This window comes from Episyrphus balteatus, chromosome 4, assembly GCF_945859705.1.
Source record: "Episyrphus balteatus chromosome 4, idEpiBalt1.1, whole genome shotgun sequence".
In the NCBI taxonomy this organism is placed as follows: Eukaryota; Metazoa; Arthropoda; class Insecta; order Diptera; family Syrphidae; genus Episyrphus; species Episyrphus balteatus.
This window is the reverse complement of record NC_079137.1, coordinates 22,253,341-22,279,993: the sequence shown is the minus strand read 5'-3', so window position 1 is coordinate 22,279,993 and position 26,653 is coordinate 22,253,341. Positions and strand designations below refer to the sequence as shown.

At 32.9% G+C, this 26,653-nt stretch overlaps 2 protein-coding genes across 2 annotated transcripts in view; one reads left to right on the top strand and one right to left on the bottom strand.

Annotated features, from left to right (window-relative positions):
• LOC129918450 (bifunctional lysine-specific demethylase and histidyl-hydroxylase NO66) overlaps window positions 1-10,921 on the bottom strand; it is a 76,811-nt gene extending 65,890 nt beyond the window's left edge. The window contains exon 1 of the mRNA XM_055999032.1: window positions 10,305-10,921. Coding sequence (XP_055855007.1) covers window positions 10,305-10,881 — 577 coding nt within the window. The 5' untranslated portion in view covers window positions 10,882-10,921. The remainder of the gene's footprint in view (window positions 1-10,304) is intronic.
• A 4,122-nt stretch (window positions 10,922-15,043) lies between these two features.
• The window catches only part of LOC129918437 (DNA repair endonuclease XPF), a 199,508-nt gene continuing 187,898 nt past the window's right edge, over window positions 15,044-26,653 (top strand). The window contains exons 1-3 of the mRNA XM_055999016.1: window positions 15,044-15,298; window positions 15,351-15,512; window positions 15,569-16,165. Coding sequence (XP_055854991.1) covers window positions 15,111-15,298; window positions 15,351-15,512; window positions 15,569-16,165 — 947 coding nt within the window. The 5' untranslated portion in view covers window positions 15,044-15,110. The remainder of the gene's footprint in view (window positions 15,299-15,350; window positions 15,513-15,568; window positions 16,166-26,653) is intronic.

Sequence of the window (26,653 nt, the reverse complement as noted above, 5' to 3'; positions counted from 1 at the left end):
TACAAGACAAATATAAAAAGTCTTATGAAAAATAAGGCGTGTACAACTCAGTAGCTACTCATTTTTTGATTTTATATGAAAAACAATTAAAAAAAATACTTACTTGTGTAATTTTTTTTATTGTTTTACGAATAAAATGAAAAATGAGTAGCTACTGTAGAAAAAACATGCCTATAATAAACGCAAAAATATTTAAGTTTCATAAAAAACATGCCTATAATAAACGCAAAAATTAAGTTTCATAAAACACAGAGTTATAAAATTCCCCCATCAGAATAATGATGTCCAGAAACATTTAATATGTTTGAATTTCATTTAGATTTAGTTTTTTGACAGCGAAATTAACAAAACGTAAATTCTGTAGAATATTTGTTTGACTCTTCTCTCTTTAATAAGTGAGAAGCATTTTTACTTCTTAGAAAATAATGAAACATTAAATTTGAAACATGGTCTCGAAACATTTCGTCAATACTTGCAGTGAATGTGGCATAAGATGATTGTATTTAAGTGTATGTATTTCGGGTTTATAATAATCTGCTAAATATTTTAGTAAAATTTGACTAATGTGGCAATCACGTTTAAATAAAATTTAAAATTGTATTCCTATTTGGAAATTATTTTTTTTTGTATTCTTCTTTTTTTTATATTTTTTCTTGTTTCCTAGATGATTGCTGTCGAATAGAATATTTTGTTTTGAAAAAATGAATACATTTTTGTTTTGGAATTTTTGTTTGCTATTTTCTTACGCAATGTTGCAACATTTAACTAAACTCTAACTTATTTTATTAATGAAATAATAAAGCGAGTAATGCTATATTATTATATTATGTACTTTAATACTTAAATTCAACTCATTTCTCCACTCAAGTACTAAGCCCTAGAACTGTCAATTTAGGACCGAGTACTAGTTAGGACTTGGTACTAGCTAGATCCTCAAAATCTGCTAGTATCTGGTTATTATACCAATCGTTAGTACTCAAATCGGTACCAAGTGATTTCTTCACACAAGTTCTAAGCCCTAGTACCGTTAAATTGGTACCGATTTTTGCTTAGAATATCCTAAAAGTTAGAACCTAAAAATCGACAGTCTAGCGACGATAATACTTGATTTGGTTGGATTTTTTGCATTTATTCCAAAATTTAATTAGCAGTTTTGAGATTTGGTGTCTTTTTAAATACATAGATACTTTTTTCTTTCATTGATTTTTATTCTGATTTTGGCATTTTATTTTGTCGGAATTGTGCAATTCTGTAATTTTTTTTTTAAGAAAATGGATTTAATTTTTGATGCACAAAAAACAACATTTGTCCAGCAATTAAAAAAGTTGTGGGTAGACTTTTTTAATAAAAAGTCGGCGTTTTTTACTTCTTCAAGTTATAGTTAATAACGTGACTCGCACCGATTACTTCTATGAGACATAATCGCACAAAAAAAGACTGCGCTTTTAAAAACTGTCATTTTTATTGAAATATAGGTACAAACGTCTAATAAGCAATCTACCTTTTTTTATTTGCTAACTTGATATGATTCTTCTTCCGACAGGCGACCCTCGTAGTTTAGATCATGACAATCTATTTTTAATGGTGACACTTCTTCTTGGAACTTGAAATTTATTTATTTTTTTCTTTTAGGTCTTATAACATTTTTAAATTATTTACTAAATGGTGATTTCACTAAATTTAAACGCTTTTTGTCTATTTTGTTTTGTTTAATTTGCTGAATTATTAAAATAATATATGTATTTAAAACATCAAAATATTGTCAAAATGACAGTTAGACCAGAGGTGCGTTCTTTTTCTAACAATAGTCAACTATCGTTGTTATGTCAAAAAATATTGTTGATGTGTCATTGTTAGAAATTGTTGGGTTTTTTACAAATCAATTAGGAACGATTTATTGTTAGATATTGTTAAACTGTCAAACACCAAAAAATATTGTTTTGAAAATATTTTTATTTGCATAATTATAACAAAAATAATGTTTTTTTAATCAAAATAAATTCTCTCACATCATAAAATTGCAAAACTCTGTTTTTATTTTCATTTTATTCCGTTTATTTCCAAAAGAAAAAAATCCTTAAGTTGGTTTTGTAAACAAAACATCCACTTTGACACATCAACAATCTCATTGGTGCGTTCTTTTATTCGACGATGTTAACTATTGTTAACAATAGTTAACTTTCATCGTTCCTAAATGAGAAAAAAGTTACAAAGTGTAACATCGTGACGTCACAACATCGTTCCTAAATCCATTGTTGAAGTGTCAAATAGTTACATTTTGTTACTTTTTCCAACTCAGCTCCTGGACTTGAGTTTCAATGTTAATCTGTCAAACACAACTAAATGAGGAAGAGAGGGGATGATGTGAGAAGAGAATTTCTTGTTTGTTTCCATATTTGAAATTATTGAATGCATATTTTTGTTTCAATTTGCTTAGAATTCAATTAAAAAGAATTATTTCAGTACCAAATTAATTCTTTCTTGTTTATTCATTCATAAAATTACTCTCAAAAAATTTTCTTTTGAGAGATCAACACAATGTAACATTAGTCGTTCCTAAATCAAAGTTGAAATTTTCTAACAAAATCTAACAAAAACAAATACAACGATTTTTTTTACATAACAACAATAGTTAACTATATTCAATAAAAGAACGGACCACATGAGTGTTCAACTCATACCATGGAGGTGAGTTGGAAATAGTTACGATTTGTAACTATTTGACACTTCAAAACGAGTTTAGGAACGATGTTCATCTGTCAAATAGTTACAAATCGTAACTATTTTGTAGTTTAGGAACGACAAAAGTTAACGATAGTTAACAATAGTTAACTATTGTTAGAAAAAGAACGCACCTCAGAGGTGCGTTGTTATGTCAAAAATTATTGCTGATGTGTCATTGTTAGAAATTGTTGGGTTTTTTACAAATCATTTAGGAACGATTTATTGTTAGATTTTGTTAAACTGTCAAACACAAAAAAAAATTGTTTTGAAAATATTTTTATTTGCATAATTATAACAAAAATAATGTTTTTTTAGTCAAAATAAATCCTCTTGCATCATAAAATTGCAAAACTATGTTTTTATTTTCATTTTATTCCGCTTATTTCCAAAAGAAAAAAACCTTAAGTTGGTTTTGTAAACAAAACATCCACTTTGACACATCAGCAATCTCATGAGTGTTCAACTCATATCATGGAGGTGAGTTGGAAATAGTTACGATGTGTAACTATTTGACACTTCAAAACGAGTTTAGGAACGATGTTCATCTGTCAAATAGTTACAAATCGTAACTATTATGTAGTTTAGGAACGACAAAAGTTAACGATAGTTAACAATATTTAACTATTGTTAGAAAAAGAACGCACCTCAGTGTTATACGAATTAATTCTTAGGACTACGTTGTGAACTTAGATCAGGTCCTATAAATGTGAAGAAATGCTCAGGTACTAACTTTTCGTTAGGACCGAGTACTAGTGCTAGGACCTGGTCAGTCTGGCTTAGTACTCATGTGAAGAAATTGGCCGTTAGCTTTCTTAATACAGGGCGCTCTACATCTGATTATTCTAGAAAAGTGGAATTTTTTTAATTTAAAATATGTAGGTATGTACATGTAGGTAGTTTTGAAATTTTTTGTTTTTAATTTTAAGACTTTTGTTAAATGTTTGAGCTTTTTATTAATTATTAATTGTTATGTCAAAAACTAATAACCTTTCTTTGAGTTTCATCCGCCTCGATGACGCTCCCCTTTATTATTTAGTTTTTAACTTTATTTACTTTATAACTCAAAATGATGCAGTTCAAAACTTGTTTTTGTATGTATTATCAATTTTAATTATAAAGTTAAAACTATCCCTAATAAATAATAAGCGATACAAGATAAGTTAAATGTTGCAACATTGCCTTAGAATGTATTAAATAAAAGTCCCAAAACCAAAATCTATTCAAATTCGCAAAAATAAATTATTTAATTCAAAAATTCTTAAATTACTATCACCTAGGAAACAAGAAATAAACAAAGCGTTGTAAACAAAAATATTTTGTTTACATTTCCAGGCAGTCGAAATTCAAACATATGATTTCGGTTTTTTCCCTTTATCCTTTTAAAAAGATGAAAGCATTTTTCTCCCTCTTACACACGTTTTTTATTCCTTCATTCTACTTTCCAAAGCTGGAATAAAGCTACCGCAGCGCACCCTAGTTAAAGGAAGCCTAATAAATTCACGTTCATGATAGTACTATAGTTTATAATACAAGATTAATGTCGTTTTCGATTGGCTCTCCGGAAGCGTCCGGAATCATTCAGAAGACTTCTGAAACCGTTTTATTGGCATGAAAATGACAGCCAGAACGCTTCTCAGAAGAGAAATTCTCTTCTTGATTTCAAATCAGAATCAAATCAAGAAGCACTAATACATGAATACTCACATGTCAAAGATACACTCAATCATTATTTTTTATTATTTTTCATTCAAATTTTTTTCGTTTTCTGAAATTAATTTGTTTATTTATTTTCAAACAAATAAATTAAGCTTTTAAAATATTTTGCAAAACGAATTCCCGATTAATTTGTTGATATTAGGTACCATTTTCTTCACATATTAATTATTTTTCAAGTCTTATGCCATATTTGACATTTTAAATTTCACAGAAAAACAAACACAAAAAAAATAGAATTGAGTGGAAGCAATTCAAACAGTTTTATTGGATTTCAGTATGAGTGAATCCTTGAGTGATTCCAATCGAAAACGACATAAGACAAATAAAAAAAAAAACTAAAAAATATCGCCCCTAGATTTTGATTAATCGAAGCGATTGCCATTTTTTTTTTAAAATGGGTCCATTATTACAGTGGTGACGAAAGTCCAAAAATTTTCAAATTATTTTTTTTTGTGTTTTTTGCGTTTTTTGGCCATAACTTTTTTGTTAAGATAAATAAAAACAAAAACTAAAAAATATCGCCCCTAGATTTTGATTTAACGAAGCGAATGGCGTTTAATTTTTTAAAATCAGACTATTTTTGCGACTTTGGAGGCTGTCCAAACCTCAGCAGACAAATTGTCTGCAAAGTTCAGGATCATTAATTATTGGGCCAAATGTGACTACAAAAAAATTAATTACTATAATATTAGGTGTGCTTTTTTGTTTCTCTATATAAATTTTGCACAAAAAAACGATATCTAGATATTTTAAATCAAAACAATTTACGTATTAATGATAGCAATAATTTAATGATGTGGTAGACTGAGTTTTATTGCTAGTTCTCTTTAAAAAAGAATTTATTTTGATTGGTTTTGCTTTTAATAACTATAGGATTAAAGAATAAACAAATTGTAATGTATTTTTCAAAACATTATAATATCCTTCTTCATTTTTCCACATTTAAATCAAGATAAAGACTTGGCCCAATAATTTTGTGAGTGACCGTGTTTTTTTTTTTATTTGGCAGCATATTTTATGTTTCAATCAGCTGTTCAAAGTCAAAGTGACAGAATCGCGCTTTGAGGATTTCTCAACGTAAAGCGACGACGCTTTTGGCAAAGCGTGATTGTGTTTCTGCTTTGAATTATTCATTATCTTTTCTTTTTATTATTTTATTTATTATTTATTATTTACTGATTATTTGTAAAATTCGTTAAGAAGATTATTTGTAAAATCGTAAAAGTCTCAATATCTCGAAAACGACTGGTCGGACAGACAATTTGAGGGACTTTTTAGATTGAAAATATAATTATCTATCTTTTTCTAGTACATCATTTTTCCATGGGTTATTTCCCACTTAACTCTAAGGGTTGTTATAAATATATAAAATATCAAAAAATGCACATATTTGCGGTACTGTTACTCTGAAAGTATAACTCATAGAGAAAAAAATTGTACTAGAGTAAGAAAGATAATTATATTTCCAATCTAAAAAGTCCTAGCAAATTTTCTACTAGACCAGTCGTTCTCGAGATATTGAGGCTAACGCGTTTTTAAAAATTGCCGGACGCCCCACAAGACCAAACAATACGCAAACTGAGATTAATGCTCAGGATAAACCCCTCTTCAATACTGCATCCAAACTTAGCTGACGTCACAACTTTTTTTCGGATTTTTCCCCATTGACTCAACTATAAGGAAATCAATAAAATTGACGAATACAGCCCAATTCCACTATTTTGGAAAAATAATAGCGAAAAGACCCCTTTGGTATACTGAGTCCAAAGAATTTCTAATCAAGTTACATTTTAACCCAATTAGGATGTCAAGATGCTTTACTCCATATCGACAATTATATTTCAAATGCTATCATTGCAAAAAATCACGTTTCAATACATTCACTCGATTTCGAGAAAGCATTTGCTAGGTTAGTTCACTTAATACTATCAAATTTAAAGGAATGGAGCCTGGGCCCAAAAATGTATGGGTACATTAAAGCCTTCCTTTCGAACCAGAAATTTTGTGTTAGAGGCAATAACACATACTTCCCGAACTACCCTCTTAATTGTCGTATCCCTTTCAGTAATGCTATTTTCAATAGCGTTCAACGAAATTAGCAACATCATAAATAAATATAAGATTCTTGATCATTGTTTATTTATGTCGATGATGTTTACGTGCTCTGCAAAATGGTCCACTACTTCTGCTGCGAACCTATCATTACAAAAAAAGTAAAACATTTCATATATGCAGAAAAAAATCATGCCAACATTTTAACTTCACTATAAGCTATATAGAGCTAGAGTCAGTAAATAATTTAAGTACATATTTTAGAATTAACTTTTAACAATAAATATAATTGGAAAAACCACTGAAATGAATTAAAAAAAACACTGGGTGCAAGGCTTAACATCATTAAATATCTGTCTTCCAAAAAATGTAAAGTTCGTATTAATACGCTATGCTATCTAACTAAAATGTTAATATTAAATAAAATAGACTACGGACTTATGTACGGAAGCTGTCCAAAACAACTTTCAATATAATTAAGCCTACACACCATCAAGCTGCGAGAAAATCATTAAATGCATTCCCAACAACCCTAATAAAAAACATATTCGCTGAATCTGGCTTGCTCAACGAAAGGTATGAAGGTATGAAGAAGAAGTTATTCTAAAACTTTCGGCAAAACTTTTGTTTCCGACGAGATCCGTTATAAACAAGGACCCTATTGCTGCTCTTCGTTCGACACGGGAAAAAAGAACTCCATCAGCATTATCGTGTATTTGGAAAAGTTTCTCAAAATTCAAACTGCCAAACAAATAAATTGCAACCCAACATCCACGTACCCACCCTGGTTGTGTAGACCTGAATCTTTTGAGCTGTCCCTGTCTGAGTACTCAAAGGATCATACACCAGCAAATGTCTACCACGGAATCTTCAATACTATCGAAAACGATCTCAAAACCAAAGAGTGAGGGTGAGGGTTCTAAAGCAACAAATCATACAAGCTTTGCGGTAACAACAGACAATGGTTAATAACTCAGACAAGGTCTCCTGCCTGAGTAAGCATAAGTTTTTTCCGCAGAAGTACAGCCGTCTATGAAGCCTTAAAATATGCCACCAATAGGAGAGGAAACTGGGTAATATGCACCAATAGCCTTTCAGTTATCCATGCTATCAAGAACCTGAATAATGTCACCCCAGAAATAATAATTATGCTCAAAGATACTAGATAGTCTAATTAAGTCCCAAACAAAACTCAAAATAATGTGGGTTCCAACCCACATAGGTATAGAGGGCAATGAGTATGCTGACAAAGCTGCTCTTTCTGCCAGCAAAGCACCTACGCTTTCATGATTGCATAGTCGCTTTGTTTACATGCGGTCATTTGCGATCAGATTAATATCAGGGAAACTATTTGCGCATACATTTAACATTGGATACAAGAATACTATTTCTCATTTTCGTCATCTTCTGTCAAAATTTTAAAGTTTGAATTTTGCATGCGAAATTTTATATTTGCACATTTGCGCTGCAAATATTTGCGTTTTACATTTATGAATAACTGGTTGAACAGAATGCAATTTCGCTTGTGGCAAAGAAAAACGCCGTGGTACAAGATGTCAAATAAAATCGCTCAAAATGTAGAAAAGATGAATAGAATATGTGGCGCACTAATGTCGTTTTCTTTCACTCTATTAAGGAGCATGGTATAAAAAGAGAAGGTATGATCATTAGAAAAAACTCAGTATCGAGAACTGTCAAAACTTATGGCTACTTAAGGTTTTGACAGCCCAGCCCATTGAAATTGTTGTTGTAAACAAATTTGTCTTGGAAGTTGTTGTTGCTTTTGACTTTGCCAAATGCCAAACGTCAAAACCTTATTACCCCATTTTGTAAGATGGCGGCTCTAATGATCATACCTTGTCTTTTTATACCATGATTAAGGAGTACTCTAAATTTTTACTCCTTTTTCTGGATTGAAAGAACATAATGAGAGTAATTTTTTTATTTGTAATTGTGTGTGTGACAAGGCAAAAATGGATAATTTCCTTAAAAAAAAATAGTGATAACAGGCCTAGGGACAAATTTTATAAATTGAAAAAAAAAAAAAAAATTAATGTTGATAACATATGAAGCATAATAAGCGTTCGTTGATAAGTCTGCTTCTACACGAAGATGCAAGGCGCAGAAATTATGTTCGAATTTCCTTTTGATTTTCGTTTCTCTGCGTCGCGCGCTTCTACACGTAGTATTTTTTTGAAGACGCAAATTTGACAGCTACATATTTTCTTTGGTTATATTTTGTTCTTGTTTTCGTATGATGACTTCTACAGGAAGACGTAGTCGCACAAGATGCACATACGAACAAGGGTGAGAGAAAGATCGATTTCTCCTTTGCTCTTATGTGCATCTTGTGCGTCTACGTCTTCGTGTAGAAGCAGACTATGTATTTTAATTCAAAAAAAAAAACACCAAAATATACAAAAAAACAACTCCAGTGGGGTCCATGTGCAACGAAAATTTAATAAATTAAAAACGTTACTATACACGCAAATAATACACAACCGACGAAGCAGACTCCGCGACCGACGAAATAAAATAAAGCAGAACAGCAAAAAAAAGAACAATATGAAAGAGAAACGTCAAAAAGAGTCACAATTTTTTTACCGGAGACTCACGGTAGAAAATCTTCCTTCCCTTTTCTTCGAACTTTATTTCTCCCTTGCTCTTATGTGCGTCTCTTGCTTTGCGTTTTAATTTTGGTATATTTTTCATTATACTTCTGATCCGTTTTTTCAGCCTAATTGACACACACCCTTAGTTTGATAATTGTAAAATAAAAATATCCCATCATCGCAGAAAAAAAATGGGATTTTTTTTTATCTGGCAGAGGCTTTTTTTATTGATGAAGAGCACTGGCTGAAAATTTTTTTTATTCGGTTTTCAATTTCATTTTGGAAAAAGTGAAGAATTAACGAAAAAAATGGAAGAAATATATCTGGCGGAATATAATACAATAAAAAAATATATTCATTATGGTTGTTTTTGTTAATAACAAAAGAGTTTGAAAGAAAAACTTTTAGCATTTTTCACTTTTCAAACAAAATTTTAAAATGTCAAACTTCAAATTCATAAGTGTGTGTGTGCAAATCGGTGTAAATCTGACTAAAAATGTGGAGTAAATCCGGGGTACTCCGTAGTACTAAAATTACTCCGGAGTAATTTTTTTTTACACTTTTGTGGCGTGAAAGAACACAAAACCTTCAAAAGTGCAAAAATAAGTACTAAAAGGGTACGCTCATTGGAGTGAAAGAAAACGACATAAAATGTCAATCTCGTTAAAAAAAAAAATTATTTGAACTGAGCAACCACATTAGACATGGTATAAAAATACCATGCGCATTAGAAACGTCAAAAGTCATTGCGCTTGTAGCTTGAAGTAAAAGTCGACTCGACTTGTACCACAGCGAATTTCCTCGCCACAACCACAGCTACGTATTATGGCACCAATATACTAATTTCATACTTTTTAACTTTGACAGCGCCACAAGAGACAGCCACAACTACTTCTGTTCTACCAGTAACTGACATTTGTCATTTGCAGTAATAAAAGCTTTGCATTCGTCATGCATGATAGTACTAACAGCAATTTAAGATTACTTTGTATAAATAAATAAATTTTTTTTATTTCTGAATTCTTATGACTGCAAACAATATTTTCCATGATTTAATGAAACTTTCCTACTGGTTTTTAGGATCGTCGATGTAGTAAATGAAGCTGATGTAGTTTATGTAGCCTGACAAGAAATAGGGCTCAGGGATCAGGTTGTAAAAGGACGTAACCTAGCCAAAGTAAAAGCACAGAAAAAACTCACCATTTTTGTATGAGGTAATGTCGATGTTCTTGGTGAATTCGATGTGATTATTGATCAACATCTTGTCAATAATTTCAAAGGAAATCAACTTACTAAAGTAACTGGGATTGTCCCGCTCAATAAGGCAAGGGGCTTTTTCCCAGAACTTTTCAAAGAATATTTCCACTCCAATAGGCGATATTAACCATTTGAACAGCTTTGTACCGTCCTTGATACTATCATTATGAAGTTGTGTATTAACTTCGATTCCGTTATTTTTGCACGTGGGCCCCTCATCGATAATAAACTTTTTCTGTTTATTCTGTTGTGCTATTTTTTGTTCTTCATGTGCAACACTACTTGAAAGTTCCATTGATCTTTGTTTTCGTTTAGCAACCGCATGGCTGTCTTTGGATTTTCTTTTTTTGCTGACTTTTTTAACTTTTTCTAGTTTTTGGACAATGGACTGAGTATTTTTTCCATATTGAAGGGTAGATTTCGAGGAAATATTTTTGATTTTTTTATTGTTGGTTTGATTTTTGAATGACTTGCTAAGGCCGCTCTTTCTATAGGTTGCAAATGCTGATACTTCGTCCATGCCTTCCAAACACACAATAGTTCTAAAAAAAAAACGTAAGCGAACCCGAAGTCCCCAACCCATAAACAAAAAATTCCAAGACTGGAAACTTTCGTACGTCTTTCCCATAAACAAAAAATACCAAGACTGGAAACTCGGCGGTCAACTGACGTTTGCCTACAAGCTGCAAGGTGTGGTGAATGTCGTGAACCTATAGTTGTGTTCGTGTCCGATGTGTGGTGAATGTCGTGAATCTATAAATGTGTGCGTGTTAACGTCATTTACCAATGTGGTGGTCATATATTCACAGACAGCACTGTACACAAAAGGGTTTTGGGGGGAAAGACGTACGAAATTTTCCAGTCTTGGTATTTTTTGTTTATGGCCACCACGTTGGTAAATGACGTTAACACGCACACATTTATAGATTCACGACATTCACCACACATCGGACACGAACACAACGATAGGTTCACGACATTCACCACACCTCGCACTCCTCGCAGCTTCCTTTCAAAACCCTTTTGTGTACAGCGTTGTGTGTGAATATATGTGTTTAGGTTAGGGTGAAAATTCTCAGCTAGCGTCTCATTATTGAACTCCTTGAAAAACAACAAAATGATAAATTATTAATTATAAAATCGCAGAAGCACGTTAAGCAATTCATACCTTTTTTTGAAATAAAATTTTCCATATTAATAAAACAATGTACTTAGTTTTAGAACGAGGCACGACGCACGACCCGACCACCGACGAGATACTGCAACAAACGACAAATAATAACAAAATGACGCATTATTTTATACCTTGTCTTGTTGTCTTTGTCTTTCACGATTCTCCTTCGACTTTGTATTCATACACAAAAAGTTGCAAGTGTGTGAGTGCAACCCCGTTTTTCTCGGTCGGAGGTCGGATTGTCTTTTCTGAACTCCGTTTTCTTGCTTGAAGGGCAGTCTTGGTATTTTTTGTTTATGGTCTTGGTATAGTTTGTCGATGGGTTTTATCATAAACAAAAAATACAAAGACTGGAAACTCGGCGGTCAACTGACGTTTGCCTACAAGCTGCGAGGTGTGGTGAATGTCGTGAACCTATCGTTGTGTTCGTGTCCGATGTGTGGTGAATGTCGTGAATCTATTAATGTGTGCGTGTTAAGCCTTAAAGCTGAAACACAATCACGCTTTAGGGCGTCGCTTCGTTGCGTTACGTTGAGAAATCCTCAAAGCGCGCTTCTGTCACTTTGACTTTGAACAGCTGATTGCAACATAAAATCTGCTGTCAAATAAAAAAAACACAGTCACTCACAAAATTATTGGGCCAAGTCTTTATCTTGATATAATTGTGGAAAAATGAAAAAGGATATTAATGTGTTTAAAAAATGCATAGAAATTTGTTTATTCTTTAATCCTATAGTTATAAAAACAAAACCAATCAAAATATATTGTTTTTAACAATAAAACTCAGTCTAAAACATCATTAAATTTTTTTTGTTTTTAATACGTAAATTGTTTTGATTTAAAATATCTCGATGTCATTTTTTTGTGCAAAATCTATATAGAGAAATTAAAAAACACACATAGTTTTGCAATAATTTATTTTTTTTTATTCACATTTGGCGCAATAATAATGTGGGTGACTGTAACTATGTCTGTTAAATGTCAGAAAGCGAGCAAAAGTTCAGTCCGGTTGAACTTTTGCTCGCTTTCTTACGTTTCCTTACATTTGTCAAAAAAAGCGTACGTAAGAAAAGCGTCATTGTGTGAGGATACACAGATTTCCTATAGTTGAACTTTTCGCAGTTGTCAAAATCGACGGCAAAGCGTGATTGTGTTTCAGCTTTTAACTACATTGGCTCAAAAAGTGAAAAAGTACAAAAGTGAAAATTTTCAAACGCATTTTTTAATAGTTTTTCGGGCTAGAAAATTAAAACAAATTATGCAGAAAGCTTATTTTTTGGTCTTGAAAACAATTTGTATACTGTTTTTCACAAAAAAATTGCGCTAGCCAGAAAAAAAAAATTTCACTTTTGTACTTTTCCAAAAAGTGGTGTATGTAGTTAAGCCTTTAACGTCATTTACCAACTTATTGGCTTTCACATATATTCACAGACAACACTGTACACAAAAGGGTTTTGGGGGGAAAGCATAAACAAAAAATACCAAGACTGGAAAATTTCGTACGTCTTTCCTCCCAAAACCCTTTTGTGTACAGTGTTGTCTGTGAATATATGTGAAAGCCACCATGTTGGTAAATGACGTTAACACGCACACATTTATAGATTCACGACATTCACCACACATCGGACACGAACACAACGATAGGTTCACGACATTCACCACACCTCGCAGCTTGTAGGCAAACGTCAGTTGACCGCCGGCTTCCAGTCTTGGTATTTTTTGTTTATGGGGGAAAGACGTACGAAATTTTCCACCCTTCAAGCAAACAGGTCCGACCTCGGTCCGAATCCGCTCCGCCTGAGGAGGAGCTGAGTCGGACTTCGGATCAGAAACTGGTCCGAAGGCGGCTCAAATTAGTATGGATATTATAATCACCGCGAAGTCGATTGCATATGTATTAGTGTGGTGAAAATCTCCATTCCGAGAAGACGGAGCCGAAGGCGGACCTGAGTCGGAGCAGCGAAAACCTACCAGAAAGAGGAATACCCTTCAAGCAAACAGGTCCGACCTCGGTCCGAATCCGCTCCGCCTGAGGTGGAGCTGAGTCCGACTTCGGATCAGAAACTGGTCCCAAGGCGGCTCAAATTAGTATGGAAATTATAATCACTGCGAAGTCGATTGCATATGTATTGGTGTGGTGAAAATCTCCATTCCGAGAAAACGGAGCCGAAGGCGGACCTGAGTCGGAGCAGCGAAAACCTACCAGAAAGAGGAATAAAAAAGGGATGACGTTTCGCATTTGCGACCAAAAAAAGAACAAGATTTATTTTTTTTTCACTGAAACTGTTTTATTTTTTATTTAATTTTGGCAAACGAAATTTTCACAATATATACAATATAAAATACAATACATTTTTTTCATTTTATTTTATTTGTTGTTGCTGCTGTTGTTGGTGTTTCTTTAGATGCCCAATTGCATGTTTCACCTTCTGCCTTTTTCTTCATCATTAGAGATTACATCTACAACACAAACAGAAACACATCACTTTAATCCAAACACTTTGAGCGATATATACAACATACCTTTTTTTGTTTCCATATTGTTAATAGTTTGATATAATTGTTTATAATTATACTTATATTTTATTAACAACGACACGAGACACAACGCGACTAAACACTTCAACAAAAAATAACAAAATGACGATTTTGCTCTTGTTGGCTATGTCTGTCTACTTTTTTTTCCTTTTCTCAGTTTTCACCACGATTCTCTTAGACTTTGTGTTCATACACAAAAAGTTGCAAGTGTGTGAGTGCAACCCCGCTTTTCTCGGTCGGAGGTCGGACTGTCTTTTCTGGACTCCGTTTTCTTGCTTGAAGGGTGAGTGCAACCCCGCTTTTCTCGGTCGGAGGTCGGACTGTCTTTTCTGGACTCCGTTTTCTTGCTTGAAAGGGATGATGTTTCGCATTTGCGACCAAAAAAAGAACAAGATTTATTTTTTTTTTCACTGAAACTGTTTTATTTTTTTTTTTATTTTCTTTATTTTATTTTCACAAACACAATTTTTATAACTATTTTCTGGTGAAGGTCAGCGGCAGGAGAACTCGATGTAATTCGACAAATTGTGGATGTTGAATGTATGTGGGTGCTGGTGGCGTCAGGCGGCCGAAGAAGATTTCCTAAGAAAAACACATAATGATTAGTTTATTATTTAAAAAATCACTGCGCGAGCACACTCACCCATATTTTATCGATAAATTCTTTTTTTGCCTTTAAATGATCCCATATTATTTAATATTTATTTAATTTAATATTAAACAAGGCGAGATACGACACGCCACAAACACTGCAAGAAAAAAAATAAAATGAAGTTGACGCTTTGTTTTTCTGTTCCCTTTGTCTTTCCTTCGTCAATTTTCCTTTTCGCACTTTTTCACCACGATTCTTGTTCGACTTTTGTGTTCATACACAAAAAGTTGCAAGTGTGTGAGTGCAAGCCCGATTTTCGCGGTCTGAGGTCGGAGTTTCTTTGTTGAACTCAGTTTTCTTGCTTGAAGGGCAGTCTTTGTATTTTTTGTTTATGGGTTTTATTCCTTCAATGATTTACAGATGCTTGTAAAACGTTCGAATAACAATGGATGCAAGAAGTGAAACAATTGAACAAAAAAATAATGCCATGAAACTATCAAATCAAGAAAATAATTTGGGAAATACGTTCACAATAGACGAATATATTTCGAAAAATAAAATAGTACTCCTTGATTATGAGAGGCAAATGTTTGTGGATATGGTTCAGTCGGATGGATTAGTAGTTTGCGCAAAGTTTGTTATTCTTGCCCTTTAATAAAATATATTTTATGAACTTATTCCGCAGAGGGCTGTCTTATGATAGAGTCATTACAAACATCATGAGTGCATATAATGATGCCGGCAACCTGATATTTGTCATAAACTTCTCGGATTGGGAGGAAACTTATTACAGATCTAACTTGGACCATAAATTCGTTCACGAAGTTTCTAATACAGCATCTGAACGGTAAGTTGATTACAAACTTCTATGTCAAATAATAGTAAATCTGTTCTACTTAACAGGGAACGAGTATACCTCGAAGGTGGCATTCAATTTATATCGACTCGAATTTTTGTAGTGGATTTACTGAAGAGTCGCATTCCCATCGAGTTGATAACAGGGGTTTTTGTGATGCGGGCACATACCATTGTTGAATCTTGTCAGGAAGCTTTTGCTCTACGTCTTTATCGACAGACGAATAAAACTGGATTCATCAAAGCATTCTCCAGCAACCCTCAAGCATTTACTATTGGCTATTCCCAAATTGAACGAACGATGAGAAATCTCTTTGTCAAAGAACTATATATCTGGCCCAGGTTTCATGCTACGGTTCGAGCATCTCTCAAACGCTTCGAAGCCCAAAGCGTAGAATTGCATGTACCTATGTCCGAAAAAATGACCGTTATCCAGGGACATATTCTGGATATTATGAATTACTTGGTAAAGGAAATCAAACGCATAAACCGCACAGTGGATTTAGATGAGATCACGGTTGAGAATTGCGTTACAAAACAGTTTCACAAAATCTTGCAAGCTCAGCTCGACTGCATCTGGCATCAACTTAACTCTCAGACGAAGTTAATTGTTGCTGATTTAAAAGTATTGCGAAATTTAATGATGTAAGTAGATATATCCTTTATATTTTATTATGAGCTTGTTTTTGTGTTTTGTGTATTTTTGAATGGAATAATATATTTTTTCAAATTTGAATAGATTGGTCACGTTCAGGAAATATTAGGGACAAAATATTTAGGCAACGTCATTTTTTGAACGGAAATGTGTGTAAATTGACTAAGGGCGATTTTGTTCACTATTGCTCAACTTGGAGCAAACTCTCAAGTTCACAAACTTGAGAGTTGACTTTAACTCGAGAGTTAAAACAAAAGTTGAGAATCTATTTTGTTCACTATTTTTTTCTTAACTCTCGAGTTTAAAAAACAAAAGTTGGCCAACTTTCAGTTTTGAAAATATCCCTGGGATATTTGTGACAGCAAAGACAAATAATGTCAGTTTATAATCATCTTTTTATGTTTTTGTCATCAGTTAGAATTTTAATTAAGTTTGTGTTTTATTTTTGGTGTTCAAAATGTCGAAGATTTTTTATTAGTCCGATTGTACGTGCCGCCGTTTTTCAAGAATTTCAAATTCAAATCATTTGATTGATTTGATAAAATTATATTATTTGTATGGCTGTCAGTAAGAGTTTTTGTTCGTGGGCGGAGATTTAAATGGGCATGTCGGGAAAACAAACAAAGACTATGAAGATTGCCATGGAGGCCTCGGATACGGCATCAGGAACTCTCCTGGTGAAGACATCCTGAGCTCGTGCAAAACATATGGTCTTATCGTACTAAATACCATGTTCATCAAACAAAGCCGACACCTGGTCACTTACAGCAGTGGTGGAAATGTGACCCAGATTGATTACCATTTGGTATCTAGTTTCATGAAACCTCGGGTCAAGGATTGTAAAGTGATACTGGGAGAAGCGATCGCCCACCAACACCGTCTCCTACTGACAGAATTTTTTATGGAGACAGTGAACGACAACAAACAGAAAGACTTTTGGGAAGATCAAATGGTATAATCTGGATAAGGAAAAAGGCGAAGCTTTTATTTCGAATATGCAAAACTATCTGTATAACAACACCAACATTTTTCGAAATGAAGAGAGTACAGCACAAAGTATGTGGGACCTCCTACAGCGAACTTGCATAGAAAAAGCCAAAACACTGTTAGGGGTTTCAAAAGGACACAACCAACAAGGCAAAGAAACATGGTGGTGGAATGATGAAGCTAAAGCAGTTGTAAGTAAAAAGAAAATGGCTTTCAAAGCTTGGTCGAAGTGCCCATCTAATAATACAGAGCAAAAGTCACGCCTCGAAGTGGAATACAGAAACTGCAAGAAAGAAGCGAAGAAGATATGTGCCCAAATTCAAGCCAAGAATACGGAAGACCTATATCGGGAGCTAGATGAAATTTCTACCCCGACTGCTGGTGCTATTCAAGAGCTACGACAAAACGTGAAAAAGGGCGCAACCATTTTCAAAATAGCCGCTCAAAGAAGAAGAAATGCTCAGGAGATCTGTTCGCCGAAGTTTATTATTATTATTTATTAACGAGAGAATTCTCCCAATTTATTTAGCTAAATTTGCTATTAATAATTACAATAAATATTATAATAGGTATATAAAAATATAATATGTTATTTACAATGGCATTGGCAATTAAATATATTGTTTAACAAAACTTATTACTTCTTTTTTAAATTCAAACTTATTACTTAGTTGTTTAACATTATTTGGAAGATCATTGAAAAGTTTAAACCCTTTATAAATCAGACTGTTTTGAGATCTTGCATTTCTAAAAGCTTGCAGTCTTATATCCTCTCTATTTCTTAACATATATGGTTGAACATCTCTGACGTAACGAATATATTTTGACAAGTATGTTGGTAATAAATTATTTTTGATTTTAAACACAAAAAATATAACATTGAAATAAATACGCTGTTTAACAGACATCCACATCAAAGTATTTAACATATTTACAATAGAATTATATTTACTACATCGAAGTATTGCACGCATTGCTTTATTTTGAAGTTTTTGTAAGTTGCACATAGAGCTTTGGTTAATTAAATACAAAACAGTAGAACAGTATTCAAAATGTGGTTTGATAATTACATTATAAATATTTATAGCAGTAATAGTATTTACTTTATTTCGAATTCTTCTAAGGAAACCAACTTTCTTTGAAATTTTTTTTGAAATATATTGCACATGTTGCTCAAAACTTAATTTATAATCAATAATTACACCTAAGTACTTTATTTGCAAAACTTGTTCAACAGTTTCTTGATCTATAGATACGTTAACATTAACATTATCGTTTAAAACCATACATTTAGTTTTTGATACATTAAGTTTCAGTTTATTAGCCTTAAGCCACACATTTAACACATCAAGATCTTCTTTTAATAATCGTTCACATTCCTGAGTTGATTCCGCTTCGACAAACAATAATGAATCGTCTGCAAATAGAGCAAGCTCACAGTTCTTAATAGCTTTGTTCATATCGTTGATGTAGCAGTTAAAAAGGATTGGACCAAGTATGGATCCTTGTGGAACTCCAAGATCAATTGGTTCAGGATCAGACAAAACTCCATTGATTTTGGTTTGTTGAGAACGACCCAATAAATAACTTTGAAACCAATCAAACTCAACACCACTTATTCCATACATTAATAACTTCTCCATCATAATATTAGGATCGATCGTCTCAAAGGCTCGTTTTAGGTCAAGAAAAACACAGACAACTTTCTTACCTTTGGAGATAGATTCTTTCCACCTTATCAGCACCATGTTTACTGCAGATTCACAAGAGTGTGATTGACGGAACCCAGATTGATTTTCAATTAAAATTTTATTATCTGACAGATATTTTGCGAACTGTTTATAGACAACTTTTTCGATAACTTTTTCGTATACAGGCAATGAGTTAATGGGCCTAAATTCTTCACAATTGATAGTATTTTTAATTTTTTCAATAGGTGTTACAATTGAATTTTTCCAAGTGCATGGAAAGCAACCCTCTGTTAACGATGTATTTATTATTTTTAGCAATGCTGGACCAACTACATCAAAAGCATCAATGAGAAGTTTCGGGGAGAGAAGGTCACTGTCTTTTTTATTATTTAGTTCTGTAATTGTTTTTATTAAATCATTCATATTTATGAGATTAAATTTAAACGGATTTTGAACTACATGATCTATTTGGTTGACAAATGGGACAGTGTCAATTGCATTATTTATGGTTTTTACACTATTTATAAAGAATGTATTAAAACGCTGTGCTAATTCGTTGTCATCTGTGATAACTTCACCACCAAACTCAACTTTTTTTATGTCACTTTTTATTTCTTGCAGCACTAATGACTTAAGGGTTCTCCACATATCTTTCTGATTAGAACAGTTTGATAAAGTTCTTTTTGTATAATTATTTTTAGCACGGTCAAGTTCTTTGGAATAAGTGTTTCGAATACCTCTGAAATTACACCAATCGTCTACACTATTCGTAAACACAGCTTTTCTTTTGGCAACGCATTTTTTATTTTTAAGAGAAAGTAATTGTTGATTAAACCATGGGTTTTCATTTTTGTATCTTATGTTTTTATAATTTTTAAACTGATTTACTACTGAAAGAAGTTTTTGTCTAAAGATTTCCGCCGCTTGATTAACATCTGAAACTTCATTTATATTTATATCACTTTGTTCAAATGCTAATAGTAAATTTTGTTTGGAATATTTTAAAATTTGCACTTTGTTTACTTTTGATTCAGGATTTGATTTTTCTTTAAGGGGTAGTCTTACACAAAGAGATTCATGATCTGCAATATCAAAATCATTATTGACTTGAGTTACTAAAAGAGGATTATTTGAAACAACATAATCTATTAGAGTTCTAGAATTACTAGTTATTCTTGTGGGTTCAGTTATCAACTGATTGCATCCATTTTCGAGAATTATTTTACAACATTCACGCCTATAAATATTATTTTCATCGAACCAATCAATATTGAAATCGCCAATCAGAATAACAGTATTATTGTCTTTAACCAGATAATCCATCAACTCACTGAAATTATCACAAAACTGTCTATTTGATGACGATGGAGATCTATATAAACCGGACAGTACAAAATAAAATAACCCACATCGTATTTTAATAGATAGACACCATAAATCCATATTCACTGTTAGGGTATGTAATTGTTCAAATTGCAAATTTTCTTTTACATAGATAGCAACACCACCTGTATGTCTAGATAAACTGTCACATCTGATTAATTTGTAGTTTTTGATATGAATTTCACTATCTGAAATATTTTCAGTTAAACAGGTTTCGCTTAGAACAACTATATCAAATTTCATATGTATTACAATCTGTTCAAGTTCATTAAAATTAGCTATTAAACTTTGAATATTAAAGTACACAAGAGTAATTTCGGTTGGTTGCTAATATTTAATTTTGTTCTTTTGAATTTGAACTTTCTTTTTGAAAACCGGGCATTCACTACTACGACTATCATGATCAAAATCAAGATTGAGTTTTAGATTTGCATTATACTGCACGCAATTAATACACTTCATGGATTTTTGGCACTGTAGTTCTTTATGGGATTCACCACACCGAGGACAGGCTGCATCATTTGTACAATTTTTTGCTTCATGGTTATAACCCCAACATTTATAACATCTTTTTACCCATGTATAGTCATACACCGAGCAATGATCCCATCCGATATTGATCACTTGTAAATTTAAAAACTTTTTATATAATTCACCATCAACTTTTAAAATTGCATTAAATCTATTTTTACGTGGACATTTATAAATGCGGGCACAAGTAAAGTTTTCAGTAATGTCATTTTGTGATTTTATTGCTTGACATAAATCTTCAGCTACCCATTCTTCATTTAATCCACAAATTATAACATTAGGATCGATCAATTTAGGTGTCATTACACTATAATCGTCACCCATTTTAGTTGACACTTCATGTTCAATCTTTTCTCTTGAATTGGTATCTACACATTTAATTGCTATTGCGCCATCTTTTCGATTCGTTACACTTTTAACTTTTAAAGATAAGGATTGGGGATCAATATTATCTCTAATTGCCTTTTTTGTTTCATCACTATTTTGTGTATTCTTAGGAGCAATAATAATTGGCGGTTCGTTACCCAAAACATTAGCAAAAGATACACTTTTTTGTTGTGCAATTGAACTTGTTGAACACGGATTTACATCATTAATTTTCTTTTCAATATTATCAACCACTTCGCTGTTTTTAGTTAAAAGACTCTGAATATCATTCAAACTCTTTAATAATTGTTTTGTAAATTTTTGGCATTCAATGCAATGAAATAGCATGCATTCCTTTTCTTGTGTCAAACGTTTATCATATTCACTTATGCCAGCACAAGAGAGATGGAAAACTCCATTACATACACCACTGCACGAAATGCCGTCCTTTTCTTTCTTTACACTCTTCTCACACAACTTGCACATAAACGAGCTCATTATGTATAAAGTTCTATTGTTCTTTGTTAGCTTTTATTTTCACTCAAGTTCAATCACAATTTTTTTTTTTTTCTTTTAATTTTATTTTATTTTTAGTTCGATGTTTCAAGCCGTTTTTGTTGAAAACAATTTACTGGCTTTATAAAATGTATGTTAAATTTCACTTTACACAAAAAATTTATTGTTGCCAATGCCTTATAACAACTTTAAATAAATTATATAAGTGGATCAATCACTACGCACAACCGTCTTGATCAAAAGTCACTCAATCACAATTAACAATGCTCAAGGCCAACTACTTGTGGAAAACGACGAAATCCTCCACAGGTGGCGACAGTATTGTGACGAACTTCTAAATGAACAATTTCCAAGGCTACACTTTCCAATAGCATCACCTAACTTAAGCGAAGTATCCGATGTCACAGTCGAAGAAGTTAGTGAGGCTGTAAAATACTCCAAAAAGGAGACGAAATACCCTCAGAGTTTTGGAAAAAGATGGGAGACATCGGGTCTAGATGGCTCATGGTTCTTGTTTCCAAGCTTATACGAGGTGATCGAATGCCTAATCAATGGAGGGAAAGTTACCTTCTTCCAATATACAAAGGAAAGGGTGATACTCGAAGCTGTGATAATTACCGTTCGATTAAACTGATGTCACACACCATGAAGATCGTTGAGCGAGTCTTGGGTAGCCGACTGCGAAAAATAATAAGGCTATCTGATGACCAGTGCGGGTTTGTTGCGGGTAAATCAACCACAGATGCAATCCAGAGTATAAGAATCATTATGGAAAAACATCGAGATTCCTTGGAGGATTTGCATGTGGTATTGGTTGATTTTGAAAAAGCATTCGATCGACAACCACGAGATCTGATATGGGTGGCCCTCAGACAACGAGGAGTTCCGGAAACCTATGTGCGGATAATTATGGACATGTATGATGGAGCAGTAACTAAAGTAAGATGTGCAGCTGGAGTCACCGAAGAATTCGAAATCACAGTAGGTGTACACCAGGGAAGCGTCTTGACTTGAGTCCTCTGCTCTTTATTACCATTCACACTCATACGGTTCACAATGTTGGACAATGTACAAAAAGTATGAGAGTAAGTTAACGGCAGCTGAGATGAAGATGCTTCGTATGACAGCAGGAGTAACAAAGCTTGATAGAATTAGAAGTACGAAGATCCGAGGAAGCCTTCATGTTAAAAACACCATCTCCCAAAAAATTGAACACGACCGACTCAGTTGGTATTGCCATGTTCAAAGTAGAGATCCTGAGAACCCCGTCAAAAAAGCAATATCATACAACGTTCCAACACGAAATAGAAAGAAAGGTAGGCCTAAAAACTCCTGGTACAAGCAAATGCAAAACCACCAGCATTCAGTTGGCCTTAGAAATGGAACAATACAAAACCGGGAGGCTTGCCACCGATTTCTGAGGTCAACCCGGCGAACCCCACAGGCGGATCACTAGTGTGAAGCAGTTACGTGGGATAGTTATGATCCCCTCGACATCGAGATCATAACAGCGCCGAGAAAAAGGAAGAAGAAGTATGGCTGTCAGTAATATAAAATGCGGAGTAATTGAAATAAATGTAACTGGATAGATGTGAATAGCGTCGGAAATGGTCTTTAGCACCAGAAAAAAATGGTTTTTTCACAAAGAAATGTCTAAATTTGAAGGTTTTAATAAATGTACATTTTAATAATATGTACATAAGAAAATAAATAATGCAATTCTTTCTCTTTAAATTTGTCTTTGTTTTCGTTTTGTTTTTGCATCATATTTTTTTCTATGAATGTGTTCTTTTCCATGAGCAACATTTTATATCGATACCACTAAAAAGAAAATGTTATTTTTCGATTTTTTCCTTCGGAACATTAATTTTTATCACAATAACTGCCAACAAAATTTTGACAGAAAAATAAAAAAATAATTTTAAAGCAAACTCTCAAGTTTGGTCGGAAAACTTCTACTTTTTCCGGAAGTTGAGAAAACCGAAAGTTTATAAACTCTCGAGTTGAGAATCGAAAGTTAAAAACGTCAACTTTGCGTGAACAAAACAAAATCCAGAAGTTGAAGATAAAAATCCTCAAGTTATGCTCAACTTCTAGTGAACAAAATCACCCTAAGGGCGATTTTGTTCACTATTGCTCAACTTGAAGCAAACTCTCAAGTTGACAAACTTGAGAGTTGACCTTAACTCGAGAGTTAAAACAAAAGTTGAGAATCTATTTTGTTCACTGTTTCGTTCTTAACTCTCGAGTTTGAAAAACAAAAGTTGGCAAACTTCCAGTTTCAAAAATATCCCTGGGATATTTGTGACAATTAATACAAAATCTGTCAATGTTGAGTCTGAAATGCAAACAAAATGTCAAATTTGAGTAAATAATAATTTAAATGATATGTCATGAATTATTTTGTTTTTTTTTCTAAGAAAAAATGATTATATACAAATCAATTTGTTTTCAATTGTTTGTTTGTATGTATCTGCAGTTGGAAAATATTCAGAAGCTCAATATAAAATGCAACAATCAGTAATTTGTGTAAAAGAAAGTGAAAATATAAGTATTTGTCTTTTGATAATATGTGAAATATTCTTTATAAAACCCATTTTGTTTATTATACTTCTGTCCAATTTGCTATTAATAAATATTATTATTCGGAAAATTTTGGCTCAATTTTTTTTTCTCTATAAATAAAACAAAAAACATGACATTTTCATTCAAACTCTCAAGTTTGCTTACTAAACTTCTACAATTTCCGGAAGTTGAGAAAACTGAAAGTTGACAAACTCTCAAGTTAAAAATCGAAAGTTGAAAACGTCAACTTTCAGTGAACAAAAGCAAATTGCGAAGTTGAAGATAAAAATCCTCAAGTTATGTTCAACTTCTAGTGAACAAAATGGCCCTAAATTAGTTTGGATACGCCATTATTGTCAAATTTCGAAATTTACTTGAGAATTTTATAGATCCCGTGCACAGTGAGCCTGAACAAGTTTAAGGTTGACCTAAAATGACGACAAAAACTAAAGATGAGGCTTTGTTCCTGAAGGCCTCAGCAATAATAATCCGTTTTTACCAAAATCGGATTAGTTTCCTCTTTCGAGATACCCCCCTTAAATGTGTTTTTTTCGAGAAAAATTCATATCAACGCAAGGCTCGACTACGATAACTTAGGCGCCGAGAATTGAAAACGGTTTTTAGTAGAGGTATTCAATACAATCATTTTTGGTCTTGGGAGGGAGGGTCTATGTCCCCCCCTCTAGGCGGGAGGGGCAGTTTTCTAAAAAATCAAGCAAAAAATTATTAAAAAACAATGGCAACATTAACAGTTATGAATGATACCTTTTTCAAAAGCTAGAATTGTACACTTAATTAAAGTTTTTAAACCAAGTTATTTTAAACAGTTGTTTTCGAAATAATCGATTCCAAAGTCAACAATTGTGAAAAAGAAGTTTAAAAAAAAATACATTGAATACTATTTTGTCAAGACTTTGGGTTTCATTACGGGATAAATTGATAAAGTAAACTACCTCAATAAATTCTTTATCAAATACTGAAAACCATATGTTTCTATGCCTTCTAGTTTTTGAGAAAATTGAAAAATAGGAAAACTACTTTCTTTATCAGGCTCACTAATGAGCGTTCTGGTACCACACTGGTACTAAGAAATTTTATTTTTAAGGTCCAATTTTAAATGGAAATAAAACAAATTCATGGAATCGAAGTAGATTAAGCACAGTACTTTTTAATTTTTGATAATGGCAAAGCAAAATAGCCAAGAAAATAAAAATAAGATAAAGAAAGTAGTTTTCGTATTTTTCAATTTTCTCAAAAACTTTTTACATAAAAACGAATTTTTTACTTCTGAATATAAAATGCATAATCATCGTTGCCGATAATAACAAATTAGGTCCGTTCCACACTCAGTTGGAAACTGCCGAATTTAGTAATATTTGGTTATTTTTGGTCAGAGTCTGTTCCCAACTTCAAAAATTGTGTAGAAGAGAGCGCTCACGAGAGAGTAAAAAATTTCCCCACCCTGACAAATTTAAGGGCCCAACCCATAGAATCCGGTGCGTCCGTTCCGTCGAAGTTTTCAACTGACAGCTCGATAAAATACACCCGTTCTTATGGGAAGCGACCCATAAGCGACGGATCGGACGGAGACGGACGGATTCGACGGAAGAAGTAGCTCAACTTTCTACTATTTCATCCGTCGTATTCTTTGACATTGGTTGTCAACAATAGACCAGTTCGATTTTCTGTTTCTGAGTGCACACCGGGGAATTTCAGAACTAAGAACTGTGTTCTTTTCTTCTCCGATTTTATAAATTGTGAACTTTCATTTTTTATTTGTGAAGAAATTGTAATAAAAGTAACATTTAATGATATATCTATAATATATATTAATTAAATATCTAAATTCTGTTGTAGAGTTCAATTTTACAATGCCAAAATCATACCTAAAACTGATAATCTGTTATTAAAAATTGTTTTTAACTGAAGAGCAAGTACCTACATGAAATCTAGTCGCACATTTTATTTTATTAAAAAAAAGAACAACAATAATATTTAAAAATTTCTTGCATCAGAACTTTCTAATGGCGTTTTTAATTGGCAATCCGGAATTGTTCTTCGATTCGGAATCCCAATTGAACAGTTTTTTTTATTCCGAAGAATCTGAAGTTTGGTGTGAATGTATTGTTTGAGTTTAAGATGTTTCACATTATGTGTATTCGCGCCAAATTTCATTTGTATTTGTGCTGCAAACATTTTGTACTGCTGACATTTAAATCTATGAATGTGTGAGTGATTCTGCTTCTGATTCTGTTTTTAAAACCAGAAGAGAAATTCCCTTTTTTTCAGAATCAGAACTGTCAGTTTTGCCCAATTGAACGCATTCAGATTGCTTTTTTTTGCTTCCAGATTGCCAATTGAAAACGCCATTAGTGCACATTCAGCGATAAAATATCGAACACACCTTGGAATTTGAAGTGAGCTGTCAAAAAGAAATCC